General features: G+C 34.9%; 1 protein-coding gene across 2 annotated transcripts; it reads right to left on the bottom strand.

Moving 5' to 3' along the window:
* Positions 1-496: 496 nt before the first annotated feature.
* LOC126715697 (autophagy-related protein 18b) lies at positions 497-15,069 on the bottom strand. 2 transcript variants are annotated; one of them, XM_050416440.1, is made up of 11 exons: positions 14,850-15,069; positions 14,559-14,632; positions 13,709-13,782; positions 13,509-13,618; positions 12,087-12,178; positions 10,398-10,510; positions 6,681-6,800; positions 6,019-6,164; positions 3,552-3,659; positions 2,729-2,797; positions 497-1,093 (listed from the first exon to the last, which is right to left on the bottom strand). In XM_050416440.1, the coding sequence occupies exons 1-11, from the start codon at positions 14,942-14,944 to the stop codon at positions 952-954; spliced, it is 1,143 nt and encodes a 380-aa protein (XP_050272397.1). In that variant the 5' UTR covers positions 14,945-15,069; the 3' UTR covers positions 497-951. The 2 variants fall into 2 exon arrangements, with proteins under 2 accessions (XP_050272397.1, XP_050272398.1); XM_050416441.1 differs by lacking the exon at positions 13,709-13,782 and having other exon boundaries at positions 14,850-15,036.
* Between the last annotated feature and the right edge of the window lie 566 nt (positions 15,070-15,635).

Genomic DNA, 15,635 nt, shown 5'->3' with positions numbered 1-15,635 from the left:
TTAAAAATAAATTTTATTTATTAAAATTTTTGGCCTTGATTAAATTTTTTATATTGTAAAATAGTGGAGACACCCCATTTTGCAAATCACATTTAACCTCACTTGCATTGCACTGCATATCATCACCATCTCATGTCTCCAAGGCAAGAATATAATTTTGGCTATTTAATCTCCACATACTTCTAATAAAATAAATCTTGAGGTCATAATAATCAAAACGATAGTTAATGAGCATTAATCGGACCACCAAATTAAAAGATATAAAAAAAAATAACGTTAAGATGCACTTGTATGAATTAAATCCTGACCATAATCAATTAAATCTTGACCATAGATGATCTGTTAATTCTAACTAAGCATAACATCTAAGAAACATAGGCCTTCTACATTATATTTTCTTATTATAATCTTATCACACATCACTAATATCGTATTCATGCAATATGTAGAGATTTACTTTCAAATTTTGTAGTTTTAATAATTTGAGGTTCACATGTGAAAAAGTTGAAGATTTCATCTTAAAGTGGACATTATAGCAATATACATAATATTATTACAATTTTCTTACCGGTAAGATTATAACTGAATGCTTGCCAAAGTAATATTTACAAGGATGCTCTTTAAATTCAAAGCTTGCTTTACACATATTTCCATGCCAACAAGAACTTCATATTAAGAAAGTGTTGTACAAGGAACATGCATTGAATAACTTATACAAACGTCTTAAATACTTGCATCTTGAAGTCTTTCATCGTCCTTAATGGCTAATCCCTTGCACTGGACAACCATTTTCAACAATTCTCTTTCCTCGGTTTCATAACTTCATTGATCGGTTTTGTTACGTAAGCAACAATATATATGCAATGAGATCCTGCGAGCTGAAAGGTCAGAGGATAGCATGTAGTAACACAAACATGCAGACTTCAAAGGTTGATGTCATGCAACGTTTGATCATAAACTAATGGCATTATCTGAGATCACTGTTAAAAGATTAAATTCATGCTCCAAAGTCCACACAGGGTCATTCTGCTGGTTGATACTTAAGCTGTACTCCTGGAAGTAACCATTGTAGGTAATTATGGATATGGTAGCCCTAGAAAATCCAAAACAGAAAGAACATAAGCCAATAGAAAGATTCCCAAAATTTATTTAGGAGATTATAAAGAAATAAGCAATATATCTACGAGGAGGCTAGTTAAATTCCTTAGCTGCATATCCAAGAAAGATTAACAACAGCAAATGTTTCCTATCTCCACATAGAATTCAGGGATTGTATCTCCAATGCATTTGGTAGCTCACAGCAAACAGAGAACCATGAACTTCGTCCAAAATAACTACTTGGTATCCTTTTACAAGTTTAACCAAAATTTGCATTAATATAGCTCTATTTATCCAGAAATTAGATCAAATGAGAAGGTGACGAGAAATGGTATGGGCAGCACTGGTGCCCTCTATATATTGAGGTCCAAGGTTCAAGATTTCCCATCTTTCTTGTTTCAACATCAACTAGGTATAATAGCTATCAACAGCATCCTGTGCATCTGAGAAATCACCAGAAGCATCAAGTGACTGTGTTGAAGTTATCAACTGACACTAAGCTAAGTCACCAAAGGGCAAAGGATGTGTACATCACAAAGGGAAAATTTTCAACTCCAAACCAGTTTGTAGCTATTTTTTTCCAACCCACTATGTGGCAATTGAAGAGACTATCCATGTTATAGTCACATAACTTTTTAAATGAGTCAGGTGACTTGTTTAAATAAAAAACATGGATAGTCTTATAAATCACCATGTAATGGGTTGGAAAAGATAGTTCCATACCAATTGAAAACCAAACTTTATCCCATCACAATTGATACTTTGGAATCACTAATACAAGTTTGAGGTAGTGTCCAGGAAATAGCAAAAGCAGTAACCACTGTGAGAGTGGTGTATAAGGATCCATTTACTCCTCTTTTTTTTTTTTTTTTTTGATAGGTAAGAAAACTTGTATTAAGAGAAGACTACTTAATTAGAAAATGAAGTAGCCAGAAAAATATGTACAAACAGCAAAGAAGAAACAAAAAACAAAAAAATTATGTACAGGAAGGACCCATTTACTCTTTTCCACATAATATTAATATGCAAATCACCACCATAACTCTAAAGATACCATAATGTCACCCATTTGACATTATAAAAAATAATTTTGAGTATTGACACAAAACACCTAAATATCATATGAGATCATAAAACTTGCCTTCAGAAGAGAAGGCATGCAGCGGAACATGTCTAATTAAAATATCAAGCATGCAGCAGGCTTCTTGGACTATAGAATTTTCACCTTTGCAAGGGCAATCAGTCTGAAAGGTTCAATGAATTCATGTTTGCTAACATACAGAGTACGTCCAAAAGTTCTTCATGCCAATTAATATCACTACAAAACTATTTGAATTTGTTGAGTTTCTTCAATTGTTGAACTCTATAGTCCTTTTATGAAACTTGTTATGTGATCTATTAATGTAGTATAAAGCTAATTTGACAAAAGATAAAACCTAACAGTAAAGTGCTGAGGAAGAAAAAAGGAAACCCCACAAAAGAAGAATGAACATTGTTTAAACCCAAGGATAGTACAATCAGATATTGACCATGCTTTATGAAGTGGAGGTCATGAGTTTGAATCTCCCCTTTCCCCTCATCTTGGGGAAAAGAAAAAGAAGAAGAAGATGGGCAGTGTCAGAAAACTCACTTGCAAGATACAATTTCAGATGTGGACGAATCAGCAACAACCTTGTCAACTTTGCGAATCACTGAATTGCTGTACCAGAACAGAACACCTCATTGCATCAATAAAAGGGCTAGAAGAATATAAATAAAAAATAAAGGAAGAAGAAAATAACAGACAACAATGCACTTCTATAATAAAAAAGATAATTTGACAAATGTCAATATCCTACATCTACTAGAAAGGTCATTTTTTATATGCCCATTTAAAAACGTCAAGATCTAATATCTAATGAACTGCCACATCTCTTCCTTAGCTAGAAACTCAATTGAAAGATAGTAGCCATCAAGTATAATCTTGCTTATGCAGGCTCTATGTTCATACACCTTTTGTATTATTGTATTCTGCATTTGTAATTTCCATTTCCCCTCACAGTTTTAAAATATTCTCCAAATTCATATTCAACTTTAAACACTACGGAAATAACACTGTTAATCAAATAACAAAATAAAGACCTTATTCTCCCATACTAAGAAAATAAATAAAATAGAATTTGATATGTGTAATAAATAAAATACAAATCAGGCTATTTACAGTCCTATTGATCACCCTTTTTTCTATATTATTTTTGGAAGTTGTTTAGGTTTAGCTCAAGAGAATAATAGAGGGGTAGGTGGGAAAGGTGGAACTTGAAAGTATAGATTTTGTTTGTTGAATCTCAGTCAAGCAGATGCCCCAACATATGTCTCAACCCCAGGCATACCAATATATTTGTAGTGCTATAATTTACTAGACTAGTTATTTAATCCAATAAAGGGTACATTATATCAGTTATAAACTGCTTCACCTTTTGACTCCTGCTGTAACAGCACATTGAAGTACTTGATGGTGAGTTGGATCCAGTGCATCAGCAACAGAGTCAGGTATTATTGATCCAAGAATACTACTTGATTTCCTGTTTCAGCAAAGAAGTGAAAGATATAGAGAAAAAGGATTGGATGATTTTGCAAATCCTTTGTAAACTACAACCGTTCATGCATTCAAAATAATAGTGACTAAATTTTACGTTGGCCTTGGGACTGGCTATGAAAATAATATATAACACTATGTGTGGGTTTGGATCCGCGTTTCCAAACCCACGTTTGCCTTTTTTTTTTCTTTTTTTTTTTAAGACCAGCGCCTGGTGCACTGTTCATGGAACATGAACAGTGCACCAAGGCATATGAACAGTAAAAAAAGAGTGAATAGTACTTTTTCACACGTTTAAAAATTATTTTGTTACAGTATTTTTAGTTTTCAGCAAAATAAATTATATCCAAATGGACCCTATGTGTCCGTTTAGGAACAATTTATTTAGCTTTTTGCTGAAAGTGTGCTAAAGTATACTTGTTCCTTGAAAAAATTTTAAAAAGTGAGTAAAGGCAAGAAAAAGTAAAGTTTTAAAAAGCTGTACATAAAAACTAAAAGTTAAAGTTGATACCAAACAAGTTAAGTGTGCGTTTGGATTAGATTATAAGCAAATTTTAGTGTTTTTTTTTTTTTTTTTTTTTTTTTTTTTGCTACAATACTTTTAGCAAAACATCAATCAACTTATTTTATTTAACTTTTAGTTTTTATCTACAATATTTTCAGCAAAAACTTTTTAGAAAAAAACTAGATAAGCTGTTACCAAACGGACATTAAACACAAAAACATGGCATAATTATAAAAATTTTAAAAGGGGGGTTGGACCCTATTTAGGCTGCATGGAAATTGATGAAAAATGAAGGTTATGTTAGAAATATACGAGATATTAAAAAAAAAAAAAAAAAACAAAAGAAAACAAAAAAACCATATAAGCAGCATGGAACTTTGTTATAGAGACACCAAGACACTACCTCACAAGGTTTCTATCCATTACAAAGAGTTCCATTGAGGTTTGTGAAATTATGCTGCTTTTACTTTCAATTAATAAAAGATTTCAGGGAACAAATAGAATAGAAAGAAATAGATAAACTAGGAATCAGCACCAAGCAGAAAAAGAAAACAAACCGTGGGAGTCGGCACCAAACTATTGGAAATATTCCAGCATATATTTTATTAATCAACTCAACCAAAACAATACTTTCTTACTTTTTTATAAGTAACTCAAGCATAACAATACTGATTCTTGGGGCCTTTACATATGGTTCCCAGGTTACATTAGTGAAGGAAAGTATCTTTCTGACCAAGCTAGGACATTAAATAAATTTTAAACCAAGTAGGAAAGGAAAAAAATCTTAAACCAATTAATAAAAGCAAATACAAATTAAATTCCTAGATTAAATAAGATCTAACAAATATCAGTCAGGCCAACCAGCAGCAGGCCTCCATTGTCCAGCCATGTGATGAAGGCCTGTATATGGTATCTGCACTAAAGGAGTTCCCTTGAGGTTTGTGAAACTACTTTTCCTTCGAGTTAATCTATATTGTTACTGACCCTTTATTTCTTTCCTCAGGTGAAATCTCCCTTTATTAGTGTACTGTCAATGATGATGGTAAATGACCTTTGCCATGTTCTCTCTCTCTCTGTGTTACAAACCCCTATATTTTCTTCCTAGGGTGATATCTCCCTCTATTAGCTGACTGTCTACGATGATGGCAAAAGACTCTGCCATGTTCTTTCTCTCTCTCTGAACTTCTGGTAAGTATTTTTATTAGCTCTTTAGCCTTTAACCTTGTCACTAGCAAGAACCACACAACTGTTGAACAGAATCAATGAAGGTCCAATTACAAGGAACTTTAGGGGGTGTTTAGTACCTGTGTTTGAAAACATGTGTTTTGTTGTTTGAAAACATGTGTGGAAATACGTGTGGGTGAAAAAGTGTGTGGAAATGCGTGTAATGTTGTTTAAAAACTGAAAACATGTGTTGGAGTTTGTCTACCAAACAGCCACTTATAGGTTGAGGCACCATTTCTATGAACATAGATAGAAATATATACAAGGTAACTATAAAGCAGGTTAAAAAAATAGTTAAAGACTTTCATAAAACAGATGTATAACAATAATGACATTACATCCTACAATATTTGACTATGTTTCTATCCCATTTTCCAATGAGATATAGCTCCTCTGGCATGAACTTCTCCGATAAAAATTGGTAGGAGGGTGAGGTTGTTGGTTCAAGATCCATTGAGTGTGTAACTTACAATAACAACAACAAAGCCTTAGTCCCAAAATTTTGGGGTCGACTATGGATCCTCAACAAATTATTTAGGGTGTGTGTAACTTACCATTTAAAAAAAATTGTAATTGCAAAAATACAAAGAAGGCAACAGAAAGTTGTAGTTCTAACCTTTGATTTATAGCAAATCCCATGGAGAAAACATGAAGAGAACCGGAAGAACTTGTGGCCACAAGAATATCGGGAAGTTGCATAGATGGCCCAAATGATAAGGAAAATATATTTGATGGGTATGTCCCCCTCCGAAAACTATATGACTGCCAAAGAAAAGACTAGTTAGATTCCAAACCCAAAGTAAAGTATTACAACCAAAGATGGCTGCATTGTATTGCTTCCAAGAATCGAGTTTATATTTACTTATTAAAAAACTCTAGTTTAATTGAGCTGAGGGGTAAGGACAAATCTAGGGCACAGATGGTTATGCATCATAGATAACATGCATGCCACAAAAAGATTTGGTCTTTCCATATGGTGGATCACTTTTGAGATCCATTACACTAATTAACAAAAGATATTTAGAGCCACATACAAATTTTTTAAAATTTTTTAAAAAAATTACTTCTTTAAATCTAGGAAACCTCTCTGGATCAAAGTGATTCTCTTAACAACCATTTAAGACATCAGCAATTTCACTATCTAATTTTCACTAGTAGTTTTATTGTGTACCACCTGTGTGGTGGCTGTCTTTGACAGCCTGATTGAAACATATAATCAATTACAATAGATGATCTCCATGTATAAAATACTGTGAATGGATGGTGTGCTATTCTCACCTTACTTGCATCTGAAACCAAATGGACTCTGATTATGGTTCCCTGTTCAGAAGCAGTTGCTATATACATCCCATTGGAAGAAAGGACAATTGCAGCCAGAGGTGCACGATGTGCATCTATCTGTTTTTCAATTTGAGTGAGAATATAATTGATATAAGCTAGAGAATTAAAAAGGATCATGATTCATTTCCATATCCAATAACAAGTGAAAGAAAGACACACAGTTTCAAAAAATTTGCTCCTAGATGAATAAAAAATGAACCCATTCAAACCATAAATCAGCAAATATGACCAGAGGTTCATCCTAAGGGTCACCCTAACTCATGACCCTCAAGGCAATTAGGCTAGGTAGCCCACTGGTCCTAAATTGCCACAAGACTTCAAAGAAAAAGCTAGCATGTCCTACGGGCTATTTTTTTTTTTTGATAAGTAATAAAGATATATATTGAAGAAACTACCTTATGCAGAAAAACATAAGGCAAATAGAAAAGTACAATTGGAAAGATAGAGCAAAAAGAAAAAAGAGAGAAAGGAGAGGAGACTAATTACACAGGAGAGAACTAAGGAACAAAGGGAGGGAATCACTAGAGGTGAGTCCCCAGGCCCTAGACCAGTCAAACAGAGAGCCACTGAAAGAGGCCAATAACTGGTCATCCGAACTTTCCATGTCCTCAAAAGTCCTCTTGTTTCGCTCCCTCCAAAGACACCACATCAAGCATAATGGAGCTAAGTTCCAAATGCTAGACACATGCTTTCCAGGCCAGTTCCACCAACCAAATAAAGTATCCGCAACCGATCTTGGCAAGACCCAAAAGATCCCAAAAGATCTAAACACCAAACTCCACAGTCGATAAGCTTTATCACAATGAAGTAACAAATGATCCACCGTCTCCCCATTACAACGACACATGATACACCAGTCAACAAAAACCATCCTTCTACCCCTCAAATTGTCACCTGTAAGGATCCTATCCCATACAGCAGTCCACACAAAGAAGGAAACACGCCGAGGAGCCTTAACCTTCCAAACACCTTTCCAAGGGAAGATAATGGGCAGGGGGTTTCTCAACTTATTGTAAAACGAGCGGATATTAAAAGCCCCATTCTTTGTCAACTTCCATCGCATACGATCACCATTCACAGTGAGAGGAAGATTTGCACCCAAAGTGCGGAGAAATTCATCCACAACACCTATTTCCCAATCATTTGGTCTCCGAATAAAAAGGACATTCCAACTTCTCCGATCCTCTATCCCCAACCGCTCAAGAGAAGAGGCCACCGATGCCTCTTTATTAGAAACAATCCCATACACACTCGGAAAGGTCAAGTGAAGTGGAGAGTCCCCACACCATTGATCTGTCCAGAGTTTAACTCTATCTCCCGCCCCTACCACAAAGCGAATATTTTTTCTAAAATCCTCCCACCCCATGCGGATACTTCTCCACAAGCCACACCCATGAGCCCCTCTACCTAGCTTGGAAGTCCATCCCCCCCATTCTTCCCCAAACTTGATAGCTACAACTCTTCTCCAAAGCCTTGTCTTCTCAAACCCAAACCGCCATAACCACTTCCCTAGTAAGGCTTTGTTGAAGGTTGTTAATTTCCTTACTCCTAACCCACCATTTTCCAAAGGTGCACACACCTTATTCCATCCCACCAAATGAGTCTTGGAGTCCCCCCATAAGAAATCCCTTTGCAATCTCTCAATTTTATTGGCCACATGAGTAGGGATGGTAAAAAGAGATAAAAAATAAGTGGGCAGACTAGCTAATGTGCTTTTAAGCAATGTTAGTCTTCCACCTTTAGACAAATACAACTTCTTCCAACCGGCCAACTTGCGTTCAATTCTCTCCAAGATAGGATTCCAAACAGTAGGAGACTTATGGGACGCCCCTAATGGCATACCAAGATAGGTCATAGGCAAAGACCCAATCCGGCATCCCAAAAACTCTGCCAAGAAATGGATATTAGGAACCTCCCCAATGGGAACCATCTCACTCTTCAATGCATTTACCTTTAAACCTGTCACTGCCTCGAAACAAAGAAGAAGCATCCGAATATGTAGAATCTGCTCCTCATTTGCATCACAAAACAAAATTGTATCATCCGCAAACAAAAGATGAGAGACACATACCCCTTCACCCCGTCTACCATCAGCCCTAAAGCCTCGAAGTAAATCAGCCCCTTCAGCTCTTTTCATCATCTTACTGAGGACCTCCATCATAACCAGAAACAATATGGGAGATAGCGGGTCCCCTTGTCTCAATCCCCTCGAACTCCCAAAAAAATCAGCTGGAGACCCATTAAACAAGACTGAGAATTGGACAGTAGATATGCATGTGCGGATCCATCTACACCACCTCATCACAAATCCCACTCTCTTCAACAGAGCAAGTAAAGCCTCCCAGTTCACATGGTCATAGGCCTTCTCAATATCTAATTTACAAATAACCCCCGGAATTTTACTCTTCATCCTACTATCAACACACTCGTTAGCAATGAGGACTGAGTCAAGAATCTGTCTACCGCCCACAAAACTGTTCTGAGATTCAGATATCAGCTGATCCAAAACCTCTTTCAGGCGGTTTGCCAACACCTTGGCCAAAATCTTATAAACACTCCCCACCAAACTTATAGGTCTAAAATCTCGAATATTGGATGCATCATTCTTCTTAGGGACTAAGGCTAAGAAAGTAGCATTAAGAGATTTTTCAAACTTACTGTGTAAATAAAACTCTTCAAACATAGCTAAGACATCTCTTTCCACCACTCCCCAACAATGATGAAAGAAAGCCAAAGAGAAACCATCAGGACCTGGAGCTTTATCTCCTTCCAACTCCTTGACAGCTCGAAAAACCTCCTCCTGTTCAAATCTCCGTTCAAGCCAGCCCCTTTCCAACCCCTCTATCTGATCAAACTCCAAACCTTCCACAAAAGGCCTCCACTCCTCTGATTCCTTGTATAAGTTTTTGTAAAACTGTACTGCTTGGTCTGCCATCTCAGATTCGTCCTCATAGACAACCTCATTCACCTCCAACATGCTAATATGATTATACCTTCTCCTAGAATTGGCCACCTTGTGGAAGAATTTGGTATTGTTATCTCCTTCCTTAATGCAAAGCATCCTCGATTTCTGTCTCCATGAGATTTCTTCCAATGAGAGAAGGTTCTGAATTTGAGATCTCAACACAACCCTCTCCTCTAACTCCACTTCAGAAAGGCCATGGTCCCCTTCCTTAACATCCAATAAATTCAGAGCCTCCAACAATTCTTTTTTCTGGCGCTCTACATTTCCAAACTCACTCCGATTCCACTGTCATGTGACTGATTTTCTGAACATTCTAAATTTGAAAACAGAGAGAGAGAGAGAGAGAGAGAGAGAGAGAGAGAGAGAGAGCATCAAATGTCCATAAATAACATCTAGATATTCTATATTTTTAATTATCTTCCCACTTGAGGATAGAAAGCAGAAAAGCTCTCTGATTCACTTTTAAAATGACTAGTACCAAAATCAGCATCATCTTCAAAGTGGATGATAACAATAATCTTAATTACCACAACAAAAAAGAGTTATGATGATAGACAAAAAAATTGAGTCCCAGGTTTTTTTTTTTTTTTGGGGGGTGGGGGGGGGGGGGGGGGGTGGGGGGGGAAGGAGCCCTGTTATTTAATCATTTATTTCATCATATATATATAAGGAAGGGATAATGCCATGACCTCACAATGTGACTGGAGCTCCATGACATTGTACAACAACACAGACCCTTTGACAGTGCTAGCAGGAAGAGCCAAGAAGCAACTATCCAAACTGGGTGAGAATGCACAAAGCCCTGAAAAAGAAAGAAAGAAAGAAAGAAAAAGAGGAAAAAAAAAATACTTCTACTAATCTAAGCATTCAATGTCATGTTAATTCTGCAGAATTCAAAATTTGACAGACAAAGCTCTACAGATTCTATCTCAGTATGACTGCTAGATTGTTATGAAATATAATGCTTGGCTAATTTGCTTTAGCTCAAATGGCATTTTCTTCTCTCACAAGTGGGTGGAGTGAGGTCATATGTTCAAAATCCACTGGACACGTGTAACTTGCCAATAAAAAATAATAAGAAATATAACTATTTGATGACTTGCGCCATAATTGAAAATTATAAACCAAAATACTAAATCAAGTCAAATAAAAAAAAGTAATTAATAAATTGTAGAGGTATGACTTTGTTTCCAAATTTAGATATTTTCCTTCAGCTCAGAAAACTTTGGGGTCAAGTTTGGATAAGATTAGTTTGTTAGCCAAGAAAAAGGTATCTGGTAGCAATGGAGGTCATTGTAGCAACAAGAATGCTTACAGGAAGAGTAACACAGAACTGCAGGTGGTATAAATGTTTCTTCATGGATGCAGCGTATCAGAACCAACCATTATAATTTCAACCAATACAATATTAACTCACCTCCAAAGTTCATATTGGATGAGTCAAAGGGAGCATGTAAAAGATATTGAAGATAAAAATACCCTCCCAAGTTCAAAATTATATTTTGTATGGTCCCTATAGAACTTACTTAAACTCAATAATGTAATCCTTGCTCAAAAAATTTCAATATCTCAGACAATAATATCACAGAGAAGTCATATAGTTGCATGATGGCCTTTTCATTTGCTTATCCTAAGCTTCTGTGCCTGTTCTTAACTATATTAAGATAAAACCTAGTCTTAATGTAGAGTCATACAGATTCAATAAACTTCATAAGCATCATCCCAAAGCAGTTTCTCACATTAGTGTGATTAGACATCCAGGAAGAATATGCTGCATGTTCCGTAACATTTTTGTGCATATCAAAATAAAACTTGTAAGTTACGAAAAGCCATTTAGTTTGCATGTTATTCACATACTCTGATACTGATACTCTTGAACTTTATTATTTTCATTGTACTCAGAAAAGTATCAGATATTATATTTAATTGCGTAACTAGTGGCAGAGTTAGAAAATATAACTCATTTTATGTATTGTCAGATTTATCCGACTAGCTAAACAACCTCCAAGTCAAATTCCAAGATGTCCTTCTAGGTACAGTTATATAAAGTACTTACACACTTTGGAAACCATTTTAATCTCACTTATGAATAGGGAGGTTCTACCACTGTTTTTTTTTTTTTTAACCAGTAAAGAAGTTCATTACAGGGAAAAAAGGCCAAATAGGGATCACCAAGCACTCAAGAAACATAAAGAGACCGGTCACTTATAACCAATGGAAATTTGAAATGGAAGGAATCAATAATAGCAAGAAAAGATAAAAATAGACAATAAGGTTAAGAGAAACAGGAAAACAGATATTATGAAAAAACAAATAATCCACAGTAAACAAATTATGAATACCACTTTAGGTAGAAAACAAATACTTTTAAACCTCACCTTTTAGATTTGGCACTGTATCAATAGAGTCCAAGATTTTAACAGTATTTAAATCATAGACATATGTCTTATCTTGCAAAACAACAACAAGCCTGCATTTGCCAAGACAACCAATCAAAATTATCAATGAGAAAGGAAACACAACTTAGAGTTCTCTTCATGAAAAAATAATCCTGTCTAATGGTGAAGCTCTATTTCTACCAAATAAGAAGTGTTTAATGCGCAAGATCAAGAACATAATGAATCCCAAGCACATCTGTGACATTATTAGTACCTATACACCACCAAGGTCTAATTGATTCCATGAACAGACAAAATATTACCAAATTATATGTGAGGTTTAGCCTCAAGTTAAAAGCACAAAGGCCTGAAGTACAAAATTGTGAGTTGAAGCAAGATAAATTACAATGTTGAATGACCATATAATATTCTTATTGGAACTCATTTTAGTTGTCCTTGTGAAGGTAAGGAATGGGCAAGATAAATTGCAATGTTGAATGACCGTATCAGATTCTTATTGGAACTCGTTTTAGTTTTTCTTGTGAAGGTAAGGAATGGCATGTCCAAATATCCTATGAAAAAGTCTTGATAAATTATCACCTGTGTCAAAAATTTAAGCTTGTTGTAAATCGTGAATTGGATCATTGTACACTCTCTTTTAACAATGTGGGGCAAAACTCCCCTTAACGAGTAAGCCTAAGACATGAAATTTTCAACCATAAATGGCACGTCTAGAATGGACGTACAGTTCGAACTTAAGATCATCTACTTTGATGCATCAATAAATTACTAGTCATTGTAAAAGCTTAAATTTGATAGATAATTAATTAAATTTATTGATCTAACAACATTTTTAATTAAATAAATCCAGCCAAGTCCCACGCACCACTGATTTTAGAAATAAATAAAAGTTCCTATTCTAGATGGAAGTTTCTAATGCCACCAAAATCGACATGAAGTAGGCCTCCTTAAATTTCATAATTTGTGAAGTATATATTTGGAAAATAAAGTGTGTGCTTGTGAATCTACTATGGTAACCTATCTGTTTACCTATGTGTTACTGCTTGCAGAAGAACCATAAGAGCAAAAGAACAAGAAAAATACCTATCAAGTCTAAACAGAAGCATTTCAAATTTCTTAGCTCAACACTGCAATTGCTCACATAAGGAGAACATTAATTCCCTGCTCGTATCCCCCATAATTATTATTTCTGACAGCCATGATTCATGTCTCCTCTACAATAACCCTAAGTTATGTAGGATCACCATGAAACACATTATTCTTAAGAATTAATCCCCAACCCCTCTATCTGATAATTAACATCAAATAAAAAATTATTAAAATATCATCCTGAATTCATGCATCAGAAAATGAAAACAAGAATCTCTGGCAGAAATTCAGTTTCTAGGTAAGATCTTTTACCTTTTCTTATTCATGCGAACAGCAAGTATTGAAGTCAAAAAATTCAATTCTCGGAGAGCAGTTCCAGTTCTTGTATTGAACAAACAAAGACGGCGGGGAGATAAAGATGGCTGTTGTGTCAGAAACAACCTTCGTAAGTAATGAGCAGGTAAAGTTAATGAACATCGTAACACACTCTATGAGTAAAATGGTACAAGCACCTGTTCACCAGCTCCAACAATGGCAAGAAGACTGGAGCTAAACAGCATTTCAACAATAATGAAGGCTCCAATAGCTAGGCAAAAGAAAATAGATTACTTTTAATGAACTGAATCTAGGATTTCAATTTAAGCTATAGTAATTCCAAATTTCATGTGTGGACATAAGATAAGAGCTCAATTCTTTTCTAGAGGTGTGTAATAAACAAATGATAAATCATTGGTCAAAAATTTTGACCATGTCACTATTCTCTCTCTATATACACATGCATGCACGCACACATGTCTAAGATTATTTTAATGAAATTCTCTTTCTTGTGAAGTGTCCGTGCTTCCTAGGCATCTGTTCATGTTAGAATTATAGTTAAATAATTAAATTTCCCATTTCCTAAAAGCTTAAATGTTGGGGACAATTGGTAATTTATCCTAGCAGGTGGCCCTAAGTCCAACCTTATCTCTGCTCTGCATTCCATTCTGGGCCCACATGTAAGGGGAAGTATTAAAATTATAGTTAAATGATAAAATTCACGATTTCCAAATAGCTTCATTTGGGACAAGCGGTAATTTATCAATTCACAATGTGTAAGCTTTTTGGTAGAATAGTTTTTTTTTTTTTCCTAATGGATATTATTGAGACTTGTCACATCATCAAATCAAGTTAAACTTATCGGAAATGCCTAGTAAAGCAAACCATAGGGAAGGTACTTGTCACAAGCTAAGTATAAGCATGTAATTTTCCCTAATTAAGAATTTAAATAAAATTAAATAAAAACTCGAATTATAAAAATAAATAAATAGACGTATAAAGAAGAAGACTTTGAAACCAGGTAAGAGTATTGATTGGAAAACTCACCTCGTTCATAACAGAGTCTTCCTGTATTCGTGTCAAAGACTTTGAAACCATCCCTTGTCCCTATCACAAAGCAACTGCAAATTCGGAAAAACCAACAGTCAAAAAAAAAAAAAAAAAAAAAAACCAATCAATCAATACGTTTATGAATAGAACCAATCAGAATTATCCGCTTGTTTCAATAGAATTCGATTTTGTTTTTCCCGAGAAAATGAATTCCCGGAAATAAGAAACCCTAAGTCGGAAGAGAATAAAAAATAGAAGGATGAGAATAGAAAGTATTGGTGAAGCAACCTGGCGTCCTGGTTGAAGGAAGCGCAGAGAATTGGGTAGGAGGAGGAGGAGGAGGAGGAAGAGGAAGACGAAGAGGAGGAGGACTGATTGGCCATTAAAGGAATTGGATTTTTGTTGCGAAGCTTTTTTGTAAGGAAGATTATTAAATATCGAGGCCGTTTCTTGGAGATTGAAACTTGGCAGCTTCAATTCAATTCCTAGTATGATTGGAATAAGGGAAACTCAACAGAACATAGACGTTAAAACCTTTTTAGTGGGTCCCGCTACCAAGATACTCCATAAGTCTATATCATATCCTACAAGCTAAAAACAAAAAAAAAAAAAACTAAATTTTAGACTTTTAGTACATAAATTTTAGAAACTGAGATGATAATAATTGTAATTTTTTTTTTTTTTTTGAGAAGGACAATAATTGTAATTTGATGACTTTAAAAATTTCATAACTAAATATTTGAGTTTTTTTTATTAGTTCGTGATACATATACATTAGTGTGTAAACTCAAAATACCTGTAATGCTACTAAAAAACTTATCAGCATTTTTAACACATTTTGATGTGGTAAGTTTGTGTAGGTTTTTATTTGGGTCCAATCTATTATTAACATTATTTTTTTTCTTATCGCTAACAATTTGCTACATTATAAAATGTTAAATTATTTGACATATATATATATATATATATATAGACTTTCTCTATATCTTATTGGATTTCGCGTTCAAATAAAATGGTGAGAAATATTTAGTACAAACTTTTTTTCATAATTAGTGTATATATATATATATATTG

The sequence above is a fragment of the Quercus robur genome, chromosome 2, assembly GCF_932294415.1.
Source record: "Quercus robur chromosome 2, dhQueRobu3.1, whole genome shotgun sequence".
NCBI lineage: Eukaryota > Viridiplantae > Streptophyta > Magnoliopsida > Fagales > Fagaceae > Quercus > Quercus robur.
The sequence above is the reverse complement of the archived record's forward strand: the minus strand, read 5'-3'. Positions and strand labels throughout refer to the sequence as shown.

Bases quoted from the DNA above. Each gene is read 5' to 3' on its own strand.
- LOC126715697 (XM_050416440.1), bottom strand. From the start codon at position 14,944: ATGGCCAATCAGTCCTCCTCCTCTTCGTCTTCCTCTTCCTCCTCCTCC. The intron at 13,619-13,708 runs GTGCTTGTACCA...CTGACACAACAG, and splicing joins TTGTTGGAGCTGGTGAACAG to CCATCTTTATCTCCCCGCCG. The intron at 1,094-2,728 runs GTGAGTTTTCTG...TGGATTTTCTAG, and splicing joins TCTGAAATTGTATCTTGCAA to GGCTACCATATCCATAATTA.